The sequence below is a fragment of the Bos mutus genome, chromosome 7, assembly GCF_027580195.1.
Source record: "Bos mutus isolate GX-2022 chromosome 7, NWIPB_WYAK_1.1, whole genome shotgun sequence".
In the NCBI taxonomy this organism is placed as follows: domain Eukaryota; kingdom Metazoa; phylum Chordata; class Mammalia; order Artiodactyla; family Bovidae; genus Bos; species Bos mutus.
The window spans coordinates 92,409,053-92,424,190 of record NC_091623.1 but is presented as its reverse complement, the minus strand read 5'-3'; the positions used below and the strand labels follow the sequence as shown (position 1 = coordinate 92,424,190).

General features: G+C 41.7%; 1 protein-coding gene across 2 annotated transcripts in view; it reads left to right on the top strand.

The window, feature by feature from the left end:
- Nucleotides 1-1,798: 1,798 nt before the first annotated feature.
- The window catches only part of LOC102266150 (protein diaphanous homolog 1), a 46,591-nt gene continuing 33,251 nt past the window's right edge, over nt 1,799-15,138 (top strand). Inside the window, exon 1 of one of the 2 annotated variants that reach the window (XM_070374500.1) lies at nt 1,799-2,154. In XM_070374500.1, the coding sequence (XP_070230601.1) occupies nt 2,038-2,154 (117 nt within the window). In that variant the 5' untranslated portion in view covers nt 1,799-2,037. The remainder of the gene's footprint in view (nt 2,155-15,138) is intronic. The other variant, XM_070374499.1, reaches the window with a different exon arrangement.

The following is a 15,138-nucleotide window of genomic DNA, read 5'->3' as shown; positions in this document are numbered from 1 at the left end:
AGTACCTGTGCATATGGATTTTACATGGATTATCTTACTCATATATAGGGCATTAATAGAGCATTTTAATTAAGAGTTAGACAAACCTGGGAAGATTAGTAGCTTAAGAGAGGGAATAGAGGATGACTTCAGGTTTTTAGTCCTGGTGTTTGGATTGGTGATGCTAGTTAAGATACACTGAGGAAACATGTCAGGTACTTAACACAGTGCCTGATATAAGCAGTTGCTCATTACCTTCATTGTTTATGTGAAGAATGATGCTGGATACTGTAGTAGCCACAAATTTGGACTCTTCCCTGGAGTTTACAGTCCAGTAGGAAGGAAGAGAAATGCTTTAGTAGATGTAGACAATGGTATGGGAAAGAAGAGTAATACCTGGATCACTCCTTCCATGCTTTGATCCTGTCTGTTTCTCAGCACTCTAGCTTAGAAAGTAAGTAGCTGTTTGGGACTGTTTTGGACAAATTGAGTTTGAAGTGTGGGCTGGGCAGTCCTATGCAACTTTCCATCAGGCAATTAGAAAGTGCAAGGTAAAAGCTGAAGGTCAGATTTAGGAGCCAGCCATTTTGGCAGACTCCTTGTAACATACCAGACCCTAGATTGAGCGCTGGCGCCTCCCTAGTGAGTCACTGGCTGTCCTCCAGGAACATGCAGTTGAAGTCTTTTGCTGGTTGTGAGCACGATAATTAAGTCCAGAGTTTGAAGGCCTACTGGGTGCCACATGCTTTTCACACAAAGGACCAGATGTAGTTGGGTGAATAGAGGAAATTGGTGAGGGAAGAATCAAGATAGTAGAGCAAAGAACACACTTTTGGAGAATGCCTGTTCTTTTCACTCAGTTAGGTTTATGTTAATTCAGTTGAGTTCAGTCGCTCAGTCGTGTCCAACTCTTTGGGACCCCATGGACTGCAGCACGCCAGGCTTCCCTGTCCATCACCAACTCCCAGAGCCTACTCAAACTCACGTTAATTGAGTTGGTAATGCCATCCAACCATCTCATCCTCTGTCATCCCCTTCTCCTTCTGCCTTCAGTTTTTCCCAGCATCAGGGTCTTTTCCAGTGAGTCAGTTCTTCATGTCAGTAAGGAATCCTCTTTAAACACAGGGCTTGGCAATCAGACCAACCTGGTTTTAGTTTTTTTTGTCAATTATGTGTCCTTGGGCAAGTCACTTCAATTGTCAAATTTCCTGTCCTTAAAATAGTGAGACTAGTGGAATCTGTCACATGCCATTGTGGAGATTCAGTAAGAAAATACAGGTCGTATTTTTGCTAAGGGTCTGGCACAGAACAAGTGTATGGTAAATGGTTAACTATTATTAAGTTTCAGGCACAGCAGTGGCAATAACTAGTTTTCCCAGATTAGGAACATGGAACGTAGTAGACCTGGGATTTAGAACTAGGTAATTGAACTCCAGAGCTAGTAGAGTTTGCTCTAGCACTGGCCCTGAACCAAGCTCTGTTCTTGGCACATAAATGGTAGCTATCACTTTAGTTTTTCGTGTGCTCCATGGGTATTGAACACATAAAAACTATTATCCTGGAAAGCCTGGCACTAAATTTTCTGCCAGGATAAGTCTCTCTCATACAGTTTTTTTGGTTCATAATAATATCACACTCTGGGGTGTGAGAGGGTCCAGGTTTCACAGCCACGTGGGCACTGCGTGGGAGCAGGGAGGCCTGCGCCACTCCAACCGGCAGGCGGCGCTGTCCCAGAGAGACCGCCCACTCACCACCCCCCACGTGAGTCCAAATGGTTAGGCCCGCCAGGCAGGTAGTGCGCTTCCGCGGCTTTCCTCCACCCTCTCCCTTCCCTCGTTGGTAGGGGCTGCGGGTCCGGGCGGAAGTGGGGCAGGCGGGCGGGAGCGAGGCGTCGTCGTTGTATATTCATGAGGCGCGCGCAGCCCGGCATGCTAATGAGGCGGGGCGCGGCGGCGGACTGAGAAGCTGCTGGGCGGCGGCGGCGGCGGCAGCGGCGGGCTTGGAGCTGCCGGGCGGGAGCGGCGTGGGCGCGGGGTCACTAGCAACGCAAACCTGGACATGGAGCCGCCCGGCGGGGGCCTGGGACCCGGCCGGGGGACCCGGGACAAGAAGAAGGGCCGGAACCCAGACGAGCTGCCTTCGGCAGGCGGCGACGGCGGCAAATCCAAGAAATTTGTGAGTGTCCCTCCCACCTGGTTCCCTCAGGCTGACCCCTTAACCGCCCTCAGGACCCCAGAAGACCCTCTGCTGCTGGCCCCAGGGGTGCACGCCCGTTTCTAGGGAGCCGCCCCCGCGCCTCCCTTCCTCGTTTTGCTCGATGCTGGGCTCCGAAGCCCGACCTCTGACCGCTCTGGGACCTCGGGGATCCCCGGAGTCCCACCCGGCTCTTGCCCTGGCAACCTCGGGGCTTTCTTCACCCCCCCTTCTTCCCGCCCTCATGTTCTGCCCTTACCCCGCGTAGCCCTGGACAGTCTCAACCCTATCTCTTCCCTCTCAGCCCCACTTCCTTTCTTCTTCCTCCGTTACCCGAACACGCCTTCTCTTATCTCTAGCCTCAGTGCTTTTCTGGGTCCATTTTCTCTTATTACCCTTCCCCCCTTTTTTGGTATCTTCTTATTTGCTTCTCCAAAGGTCACTTCCTTCCCCAAGCTTGATCCCTTTCACCTGCTAACTTTGCTCCCGCCCAGTCCCCTCTCTGGGCCCTCAGCCCGGTGTCACCTGATAATCCTTCCCCTCAGGAATGTTACCTGACTTGAGCCCTACCTTCCCTCTTCCCTTGGACGTTTGTCCTTGTGACTGCAGTAATGGGTTCCTGCCCAGTTCCAGGTCGTTGGGTATGACGGTAGTTGACTTTCCAGTATTTCCCCATCCAGAGAACCTGTCTCTGCCCTCTTGCTAATCGGGCACTTGTCAGGGGATTGGAACTTCTCTCAAGAATATGCCCTTCTTGACTTAAGAGTGGTGATCACCCTCCCCCACGGGGAAGAAGTTGGACTAAAAAAGTCCAGAAGTTTTTGAGTACCTGATTATATTGTCTTCTGTGCATTTTCATGATAACAATCTCCTCAGCTCTCCTGCTACCTCCTGTGTCCCAAGGCTACTGAGAACCTTTTTCCCAATCTGTAGAAGAGTCAGGCTTTCCTCAGGTGCCAGTTACTTCCAATCTGAAAGGATATTGGTATTCATGTAACACCGTGCTTATCTTATCTTTGCCCACACTGAATCTTTGTTTTTACTCTATCCAGGGAAAGATAGGGGGCGCTGTCCAAGATAGGGCGTCTTGGATAACCATTCCTAACTAGTTTTGTTGTCTTCTTTCCCACGTAATTAACTCCGCCGCCCCATTGTCTCTTTCTACTAACCAAATGGTTTCTAACTTTCCCTCTTTCTCTTATCTCCACCTATTAGCATTCTGACGCAACTCCACAAGTTTGGGAAGAAAACTGAGAAAGTGATGAAAACAGGAAGATAATGTTGCTTTGGGACATAGAGGGTTGAGATGTAGAGAGTACTGAACAGATTTAAAATAGTGACTCATCTCTTCCTACCTATTTCCATCAAGACAGGTGCTTCTGGACTGTCCTTTCCAGTGACTGTAGGCTGTCAAATCAGTGCCTGTTTTTATCTGGTGACTGTCTTTTTTCCCCCCAGAAATGTGGGTTTAATAGTAGTGACAACCTTCTCTCACTGGTGATCAAAGCAACGTTCTCCTAGGTTTCTTTAGGATAAGCATGACACTCTAGTTAGGGAGCTTTCCGGCTAAGTCTTAAGCTTTAGGGCCTATGTATCTTCTATTTCTGTATCCTTTTGTTTTGCTTTTGTTTCCATGGGTACTATTTGACCTTACTCACCCGAATTCCAGCTATTTTTGCTGATTTATAGTGACCTTTGTGACTTGTAAATGTTTTTCAAGTTCTAAATGGAAGTTTATGTGTGCTTGTTTTATCTAACAAGAGTTTCACTAATTTGTGAATTCTGCTAAGTATTTGGGGCTGAAAGGTGAGATACCTGAGGAAATTCAACTTCTTTTCACCTGTTTCTTGGAATGTCTATGGAGTCTTGTGTATGCTGAGTGGATTTGGCTCAGAGTTGGTATTTGCTTTAGGGAGGGTGGAGCTGAACCAAGTTCTCTTTTTCTTTCGAGGTGTTTTTCTTAACTCTTAATCTGCTGAATTTTTAGAAAATACGTACACACACAGGTAGTGAGAATTGCATTCCTGGCTGAGGGATTGGTAGGTTTCCAGGAAAGTAGTGCTGTTTTAACCCCTTTATTCCCAACTGTACCTTACCTCAAGGCTTTACCATAGTCTGTCTTTCTCATTGCTTTTTATGTAAGAACTGTGTGGAAATGAGAGCCTAGGAGGAGCGTTGCAATCCACTTCTCTTTGTGTCTGTGTATGTATATGGGGGTGGTAGAGTGGGCGAGATTGCTGGTTTGCATTTGTTACCCATGGCTTAGTTTTCTTGAACTGTAGGCTAAAAGTGAAGTCAAAGAGGTTTCGCCTACTCCACCTTTTCTAGTGTGTGTCCTCGGGAACACTGCACTCGTTTGGACTGAGTGTGCCTGAAGATTATTTGTTTGCATCTGAAGAGTTACTAATCCCTTTAGCTGCTGTATACCTTTCCAAGCTTATGCGGGTTCTAAGTGCAGATCAACTGATGAGAATACAGAACTCACAAGTTACCAAAAATTTGCTCTTTACTCTCTGAGGTAGCTTGTGTGGAAAGGACACAAGGAGCCTAAGTTGAAAAAGTGGTGAGGATCATCTTTTTAAAACATGTGGTTGTTTGAGATGCAAACGTGTGTGGTGAAGCCAGGCTGTCTGGTGTTCCATTCCTTGGTTCTTCAGTCTGTCTCTGGGCCATGAGCTTATCCCTCGTCCAGCATTATTTCAGGTCCTTTTGGAAGCCCTTAAGACAAAGGAAGATAAAAATGCTAAATGAACAGAGTGTTTTCTTACTTTTTAGCAGTGATGAGCGTGGGTGTCAGATAGACTGATTTCTGAAATATGTGTAAGGAGAGTAAGTATAACCAGGATGTTAGGAGGCTGCAAAGCTTTTCTGCATTTTGTAGACTGCATGTCTTCTCATACAATCAAGAATTGATCTGTTTTAAGAAAGACTATTGCATCTTGATTCAGCTAGGAGCCTAACTTTGTAAAACATGCTTAGTGTGGGATTAGAGACAGTACAAGGTATGTAATTTTTTAAATCTTGTTTATTGTTGGACACCTATGTTAAATTTTTACCATGTTGCAGTTTCCAAAAGCAAAGTGAAAGTTCGTTTAGTTGTAGATCCCTGTCCGTCCAAAATGAGAGCAAGGATGAAGGATGCTAGGCAGAATTTTAAACAGATATTAGGAAAGGTGAAGATTATAAAAGAAGTGGAGTTGTTCATGCTTCTTTCCTCATAAAGATACTAACTTTGATCCAAAAGGTCGCTCAAAACCAAGGAGTATGCAGAGAACTTTATACAAGTCATTTGTGTTTTTGAAAGTTGATAAACACAGGGATTACATAGTTTGAAAAGAGGGAGGGGAACCTACAGGAATGTTATTGAGAGTTTGAGATGACAGCATGATACCTTAAAAATTTGCCCTCTGCCTGCCTAGTCTTTAAAGACACAGCCCAAGGATCACTGGATAATGTTACTTTCACTTGTCTCTAAGGAAATCCTCCTTCATAGGAGGTGAAACTGAGGGAATGCCTCAGCATTTAAGTCTCTTGAGAGAGTTGTTAAATGTTGGGATATTTTTATAAAAAGAGTTGAAACTTTTATGACCTGTAAATTGTTTTAAATTGTTGTAAATTTATTTTAAAAAGCTAAGAAAATAGTAACAAGTGAGGAATGATTTAACTTTGTTGATGGGCATACAGGTCAGAATAGACTAATCTTATTCCCTGTGTGGTAAAATCACCTTTTGTTACCCCTGGGGTGCTCAGTGTATCTTGTAAATGGATTGCCAGGTTATTCTTGGAGAGTGTTATATTTTCAGTGAAATGTAATAGAGGCTTAAAAGATAAGGTGCGAATAAGAAGAACAGGTTAAAAGCATGTTTATTAACAAGAAATATTCGGTATTGTAGAGAAACAAAGTTTGTACATGCAGGTGGTGTTTTCTCTCATTTTGTGTCTCAGTTGAAATCATTCATGGCTACCAAAAACATCCCAGTATTCAAACAAACCTTGTGTTTTTCTTTATTGTGTTGAACCTTCTATTCTTTATCACTTTTATTTGAAAGCAGTAGGGAAAAAATCACCTCTTGCTAACCAGCAGAGCACCATTGATTGGTTGTCCCTGATTAGGGTTAGGTGAGACCATGCCAACCCTCTCTCCCTGCCCTGCTGTCTGTCATTCCCTCCCTCTTTGTTTTTTAATATTGCCCAGCTGCTATAAGAACTGATTCTAGTCCTTTGGATAGCCAGGCCTTTGGGGAATCAGTAGTAGTAAAAGACGTTGATGCTAAAATTTCTTAAAACTTCAAAGCTAAAATTGAAAAGTAAAGAATATTTTAATCACTATGAACATATCTTATTATCTACCTGCTTTTTTTTTTTAACAATTTTTCTTTTTTTTCCAAATAATTTTTCTAATCGAAGAACTCTTTTAAGAGAGTAAAGTTACTAAAGGAAAAGGGAAACTGAGACCAGTATTTTAAGGAATTTTACCACTGATTACAGGATAACTCTGGGTGAATCATTGTTCTTTGAACTTTGAGATTCTTACTTCATTCATTATTAAAGCTTGCTATGAATGGTAGTCTTAAAATTTTAGAGTTGGAAGGGACTTTAAATGTCATCAAGCCCAAACACCCACTCAGTGCAGCAGCAATCCCTTCTTACAGTTGTAGGTTGAAAATTGAATAAATAACCGGAGGAGGAAAAGGATTTTTGGATTCTACATTTCCTTTAGTAAATTTCAGGATCTTGGAAGAAAAGCGGTCATGTAAAAGGAAGAGATATGTTAGAAACTCTGAGACTGAGAGAGAAAAGATTGAAGAAAGTGACTCTGTTGCATAGTTCTGTGACAATTAGGGAGTATCAATTTGTCCTCTAAATAGTTGCTTAAATTTCTTCCCTCCAAGAAGGGGGATGAGATGGATAAGGGGACACAAGAAAGAATTGTCATAATGAACTGAATTAAGAGAAACACGTTGCATTCGTGTGTGGAAGCAATGTTATATGGAAGATGGGAAATTTTATCCTTGGTTGTGATTATAAGTAATCTTTAGGCAGTAGCTGCTTTGGCATTTTGTCAGGGTAGCAGATACAGGTAGAGTTTATGGTGTCCTAGGTGATTTTTCTAGGTTTCTGATTGTGACTTATTCCCTGTTTTAGGAGTAATACTGTTTGAAAGCAATAGGATTTTCATTTTCTTTTAAGACTTAGCATACTTTAAGGATCCAGCAGAGATTGATGTATAAACTGTCTTTGATCCTAAAGGTTACAGAAAACCAAGGTAGTAGGCTTATATCTCAGATATAGCTGCCTTTTTAAAAATATGTTAGAACTCGAGGATCAAGTAAAAAGATAACCCTCATTTTTTTTCCCCTCTCCCTAGAGTAGCTCATACTTTATTCGGGGTCTTCACCTTTCTGGCTGTTAACCCTAACCATCTTTTTTTATTGGTGTATAATTAACATATAATAAACTGCATATATTTAGTGCACAATTTGTGAAGCTATTACCATAGTCAAGATGACGAATATATCCTACACCCTCAACAGTTCCTTCTGCCTCATTGTAATCTCTTCTTACCCCTCCTTGTGCCCCAGTGCTCAGGTAACTAACCACTGATTTGCTTTCTTTAACTGTAGATTGTTTGTATTTTCTAGGAGCTTATATAAATGGCATTATACACAATATGAACCCTTTCTTTTGGCTTCTTTCAGCATAATGTATTTATGTTAGCTATATTAATAGCTCATTCTTATTTTTTTATTGCAGAGTAGTAGTACATTGTATGGGTTTACCATAATTTATTTTTTTATAATTTTACTTATTTATTTATTTTGGCTGTGCTGGGTCTTCGTTGCTGCCCAGGCTTCTCTTTAGTTGTGGTGCACAGGTTTCTCATTGTGCCTTCTCTTGTTGCACAGCATGGGATCCAGGGTACTCGGGCTTCCGTAGTTGCGGCATCTGGGCTCAATAGTTGTGGCTGCCAGGCTCCACAGCACAACCTCAGTAGTTGTGGTGCACTGGCTTAGTTGCTCCGCCGAATGTGGGATCTTCCTGGATCAGAGATCGAACCTGTGTCTCCTGCATTGGCAGGCAGCTTCTCTACCACTGAGCTACCAGGGAAGCCCCTACCATAATTTATTTATTTACTGTATAGACATTTGAATTGTTTCCAGTTTTGGAGCTTTGTTGTTTGGATTGTTTCCTGTTTTGGTTCTTTATTGTTTTGCTGGGAACATTCATGTACAAGTTTTTGTCTGGGCATACGCCTTTATTTTTCTTTGTAAATACGTAGGAGTGGAATGACTTGGAGAAGGCGATGGCACCCCACTCCAGTACTCTTGCCTGGAAAATCCCATGGATGGAGGAGCCTATTGGGCTACAGTCCATGGGGTTGCTAAGAGTAGGACACGACGGAGCAACTTCACTTTACACTCTCATGCATTGGAGAAGGAAATGGCAACCCACTCCAGTGTTCTTGCCTGGAGAATCCCAGGGACGGGGGAGCCTGGTGGGCTGCCGTCTATGGGGTGCACAGAATCGGACACGACTGAAGCGACTTAGCAGCAGCAGCAGCAGCAGGAGTGGAATGACTAGGCTATATGATACGGCTATCATTAACTTTCCAAGAAATTGCCAAACTATTTTCCAAAATGGTTGTACCATTTTACAGTTTCACAAGCAGTGTATGGGTTCTGGTTCCTTGTCAGCTCTTGGTATGATCAATCTTAGATTTTAGCCATTCTAGTGGGTGTGTGAGGGCTTCCCAGGTGACTCGTTGGTAAAGAATCTGCCTGCCAGTACTGGAGATGTGTGTTCCATCCCTGGGTTGGAAAGATACCCTGAAGGAAGAAATGGCAACCCACTCCAGTATTCTTGCCTGGAGAATTCCATGGACATAGGAGCCTGGCAGGCTGCAGTCCATGGGGTCACAAAGAGTCTGACACACAGAGCTATTGAGCATGCACGCACACCTGCACAGTGGGTATATATAGTGTGCACACAGAATTTGTCTGCCATTTCAGTAAGCAAAGGATGTTGTGGCCATAAAGCCATCAGCCACTGTCGGAGTCACTGATGCTGTACCCTGAGGGGAGTTCAGGAAGGAGAAAAACAGGTTGCCAGCCACCAAGCCATCAGTCACTGTAGCTGTCCTGACAGTGCACCCTGAGTGGAATTCAGGATGGAGAGAAATAGGATACTGGCCTTAGGTAGTTAAGATGTGTATCAGAGGAATGATTCAGTAAGCCCATATTCTTCCATCTTCCCATATACAAAAAAGTGCTCAAATCATTAACTTGAGATAATCTGTTGTGTGATTAGCAGTAATCTTTTGATGTGCAACCTCATGTTGTTTTTTTTTCCAGCAAAAATTCCTACGTATCCCGGTTCCTTTTTTACATCTTTGGAATAGTCCCTCAGAGCTGTCTGAGAGACTGCCATCCCAGGCTGTAGTCCTCAGTAAGGCCTTTGAATAAAACATAAATTTCAGCTTTTAGGTTGTGCGTTTGTTTTTTTCAGTCAACAAATGGTATCTCAGTGTGGCTTTTTTTTATGGCTGCACCAGGTTTTCATTGCTATGAGCAGGGGCTACGCTGCTGTGCGTGGGCTTCTTGCTGCGGTGGCTTCTCTCGTTGCGGACGAGCTCTCGACATGTGGGCTCAGTAGCTGCGTTTCAGGGGCTCCAGTAATTTTGGCACATGGGCTTATTAGTTGCTCTGAGGCATGCGGAATCTTCCCTGACCAGGAATTGAACACCTGTCCCCTGCACTGGCAGGTGGATTCTTTACCACTGGACCCCCAGGGAAGTCCTCAGTGTGGCTTTAATTTGCATTTCTTTAATGATGTTTATGGAGGAGCCTGGTGGGCTGCAGTCCATGGGGTCGCTAAGAGTAGGGCACGACTGAGCGACTTCACTTTGACTTTTCACTTTCATGCATTGGAGAAGGAAATGGCAACCCACTCCTGTGTTCTTGCCTGGAGAATCCCAGGGACGGGGGAGCCTGGTGGGCTGCTGTCTATGGGGTCACACAGAGTCGGACACGACTGAAGCGACTTAGCAGCAGCAGCAGTAGCAGCAGCATCTTTTCATGTGTTTACTTGCTCTCTGTATATCTTCCTTGAAGTATCTGTTCAAAAATTTTGCCCACTTAAAACTTTTTATTACAGTCTAAATACAAGTCCTTTGTTGGATACATTCCTCCTGTTACTTGCCTTTTCATTTTCTTAACAGTATATTTTGAAAAACAAAAATGTTTAGTTTTGATGAAGACCAATTAATTTTTTCTTTTTAAATTACTTTTTATTGGAGTACAGTTGCTTTACAGTGTTGTTTAGTTTCTGCTGTACAGCAAAATGAATCAGCCATACATATATCCCCTCCTTTTTGGACTGAAGTCCAATTAATTATTTTTGCTTTTTGTATCATATTTCAAAAATCTTTGCTAAAATCACAGTCACTAAGATATTTTTCCTAAAAGTTTTAAAGATTTAACTCAAATTCTCCTCTTATCACTGTGGAAATATGAGTTATATTCCACATGTTTTCTTTGGGGTGTAAATTTTCACCTGTAGACAAGACAGACCATTTCCAATTCTTTCAGGATTGCAGACCTTTGAGATTCTATTTATCCTGAAAGCATTTGCATTTCTTATGTGGCATTAGAAACCTTTTGTTTTCCTGTACTCAGTGTGTTACAGGTTGTATAATGCCAATCTTCCTATCTATAAATATTAATGATTGTTCAGCATCTTTATAGATAGGAAGATTACTTCACTGCAGACCGGAAGGAGAGGGAGTAATAATAACAGTAAGAGTAACAATAATAATAGCACTTGTCTGTTATACTTACTTAGCCCTAGTGCTGCACTGAAGAGCTCTAGACTCATTATCTCATTGATCTACATCAACCTCATAAAATAGGTACTGTTATTATTCCCACTTTATAGGTAATTAAACTGAAACTCAGTGTGATCAAGCAACTTGCTTTAGGTCATAGAAATTCAAAGCTAGGTCTAGCCGATTAAAAAATAACACACACACACAAAACCATGTTTTTATTTACTGCATTGTGTTGACAGTTTATAAGTGTCCAGTTTTTTCACTGTGTAGTGTCAAAGGAATTCACAGTTAGGAATTTCATAGAAAATTTTGATGGTGTATCTTTTGAGCCCTTTGACTTCTGTGGTTTATTAAAACTAGACTTTCCTTCAGTTCAGTTAGTGGGAAAGAAGTATTGGGTCTAGGTTAACAAAGTGCAGTGGCTAAATACCTAACTGCTTTTTGCATTTAATAATTTAGACTTTAAACCATGGCAGGAATCTTAATTAAATCTTTCTTTTCTTAAGCATGTAAAAGTAGCTGTTATAGTGCATGCAAAACCTATCTTTCTCCTGGTTATTAAAAAGTTGTCTAAATTATTATTTTTAAAATGTAACCTTGTTTCTTTTGTAAATAGAACAGCTCTAGCAGCATCACTTGTCAGGAATTCCTGTCAAGAGCAACAAGTAGTGGTGACGTACAGGGAGGAGGAAGCTGCTGCTAGACCAGCTCTCTAGTTGTCTTTTCTATATTTTAGAACTGGCCCTGAAACTTGACTATAAGGATTGCAAATGGTTACCAACTCCAGGGTCTCTCCTGAGTCTGGGAAGTGCTAAAGTTTATTCTCTAGACCTAGCAATTGGTTAATAATTAAGACATTGCCACAGAGGTCCAGGTACCTGGAAACTAGGATTTTCTGTATGATTGGTGGCAAAGAGTTGAGAATACAGTTTCCTTGTTTGTGTGAATCTACCCTAGATCCAAAAGGCGGAAGATCAAGAAGTCATGTGGTTGACCTAACAGGTTCAGTCCATGCGTTTTAAGAGGTTGTAATCTCATCCATGGCTGTAGAAGAATGGACAGGAAAAGCTCAAAGGCCATGAGCGTAGGAGTTGGGGGCCTTTGAGATTCTGTTAATCCTGAAAGCATTTTCACTGCATATGTGGTGTTATAAACCTTTTTTTTTTTTCCTGTGCTCAGTGTGCTATAGTCTGTAGCTGTTCAAAAGTTGTAGAAATTCAGAATTAAGGAATTAAGTGGAAAGATTACTGAACTGAGAGTCAGAAGACCTAGGTTTCAGAATCTTAGAATGCTGGAGGCGAAAAGGATGGTTAAAAGTTATTTAATTCATATCTCTTATAGATGAAGAAATGTGGGCCTAGAGAAGTGATCTGTCCAAATTCACAGCTAGGACTAGAACCCCCATCTCTCATTCCCAGTGACATATTCTTTCCATATATTTCTACTTAGTCTGACTGCTACTAATTAACCATGTGAACTCTGGGCAAGTGACTCCTCTTTTCTTGGTCTTTTCTTATGAAATGAGAGAATTATTAATAGCATGAATGATTTCAAAGATCTATGCTAATATTCCAAACTCTGCATGAATAATTTAGAATATAGTTGCGGGCAATGCTAGTTAGCGTCATAGAAGACGGGGAACATGATCAGCCCTGGAAATCAAGGATTGGTAGAGGAGAAGGGGAAGGGGTTTCATGGGGTGGGGAGTGGTGTGAACACAGGCTCAGGTTTGAGTGTGTGGCTGTAGTAAAAAGAAATGGCCTGGTTATAGCCACCAGGAGGATGGGTGGGAGATGAATCATTTAAAGAAAGCCACTTCATAGAGATTATTTTATCCCTGGGAGGAGCTTTTAGGTTCTCTTTCTGTAGAAACCTATAGAAAGCAGGACTGAAAATTTGCATTTGGTAACATGTCACGATGCATGTTGATGCAGTTTTTGGCCTTGTGAATATGTGATGGTGAAGAACTTGAATACATTAGTCTTAAGGTTCCAGCAAATCTCTTCTGCTGCCTAGATGGAGTTAAGATAGTTGTTTGTTTGATTTCCATTCCTTTTGCATTATAATAATTCAGCTTCTCAGACTTTCAGTGATCATTCTAGATTTTAAAAGACAAAACTGTCTTCATCTGGAGTCAAATTGTAGGCTCAGGTGGGAATTGTCATTGAGGGAACAATCTGAGCCTATCTTTGGGTCCTTTCATTTTCTTCTAAACATACTCTAGCACAGTGCAGTGTAGGTTTTTATCGCATGCTAATTTGAAATGTCCTTTAGTCTTTTGTGAAGGCACTATATATGGAGAGAGAGAGAATATGATATTGAGCTCTCTTTTGGGGAGGGTGGATCATACCTCCCATCTAGTTTGTAAGGTACCTAAGAGCAGTGATGGTGTTTAGTTCATGTTAACAATATCCTGTTACGTATTTTAGTTTTACTGTTAGTCTTCTGGATCTTGGGATTACTTTCAAGGTTCTCCATTTCTGTGATCTAATGACAATTTTGAAAACATTACTCCTCTCACCAAGGTAACGGTAAGGCAAAGAGAATCACTGATATGACTATACCAGACCAGAAGAACTCTGTTGAGAAAAGATTTTAATTTTTCTCTAGAGATAGTATCTTAGGTTTTGTCTTGTGTTTAATGAAGGGACATGTCTATAGGATTAAAAATCTCAGCATTATTTCACACAGAACAGGACTTCCAACTTTTATCATTATAAATGAGAGCAGTATTTGGCCCAATGGTCTTGGGATTGATAACATATATTTGGGGCTTCCGTGGTAGCTCAGATGGTAAAGAATCTGCCTGCAATGCAGGAGACCCGGGTTCCATCCCAGGGTCTTTAACATACAGTTAAAGTGAACAATTGCTAAGTCCCTGTATTATTGAATCTCTTAGTACAGTAGTCTTTCATAGCTTTACGTAGAATATTAAATGTCTACATAGAATAAAGAAGATGAAGATGAGACTTCAAGTCCCTAGGATATGTCTGGATCTCCACAAAAAAAATGCTGCTAGCAGTAAGATTGCCTTTGTTTTTTTCTCCAAAGTCACATATTTCTGCCCATAGCAATGGAGTTCCTTCAGTTCCTTCATTTGGCCTTAGAAGCAAAGTTGTTTTGGACTCTTCTAAAATTATTTCATCTTGCTTTCATGGGGCCTAAAGAGATATTTTTAGTTTTGTTAGTTTTTGTGAAAGATGTGTGTCAGGCTCCCCAGGCATAGAGGCTTCTAGTGATTTCTTGATTCTGGTATTTTAAAAAGATGGGAGTTGGCTTTAGTTGGCAGCTCTTTGCATCCGCCAGGGTTTGTTCGTTACTTACTTCTAGGCCCATGGGTGACGTCTGTTTCCTGTGATTGAAACCACAAGAAGAAGCAGTGAGAAGCCACTGTAGGATATGTCCTATTCAGCAAGCAGCAGACATCGGGCTGCCCTCAGAAGAGCAGTGGTAACTAAGCACTGCTTTTAAGGGTTCCTGAAGAGACCCTAAACGTGATCTGACCTAGCCTCCTCATCTTAACATGAGAAGGCCACTGAGGCCTAGAGGTATTAAGTTGCCCAAGGTCATGTAATTAGGTGAGTTCGCTTTTAGACTCCACTAACTGTTCATTATTCTTTCTCATATTGCATTTTGTAACTAAAGTTTATTAACTGTGCCCTGCCAGATTGTTTCCTTAAGCAAAGTACTACTGGAAAAGAGTAAATGCTCGTGGGCATTTTGAATATGAAAATTGGATGATGTTGCTTTGCCTTTAAAGGCTGTGCTATGGTTTTTTATACTTTTCTTTTGAAATGACTTTTACATACATTTTCAAAATAGCAAAGTCTAAGAACCCTCAATTTTTAAATTTTTATTCCACTTAGTATTTGAACATTTTAGTCATTATTTTTATGCACAGATATTTTTTACAATATTGCAGTTACAGTTTCTACATGTTTTCTTCTCGTAAAACAATGTCATAAACATTTTTCAACTTTCTCATCTTCGAAAATTGCTACTTTTGTTTGAAGTGGAAATTTGTTTTTCCTAACCACACCACACGGCTTGTGGGATCTTAATTGCCCCGACCAGGAATCAAACCTGGGCACCCAGCAGTGAAAGCAGAGTCCTAGCCACTGGACTGCCAGGAAATTCCT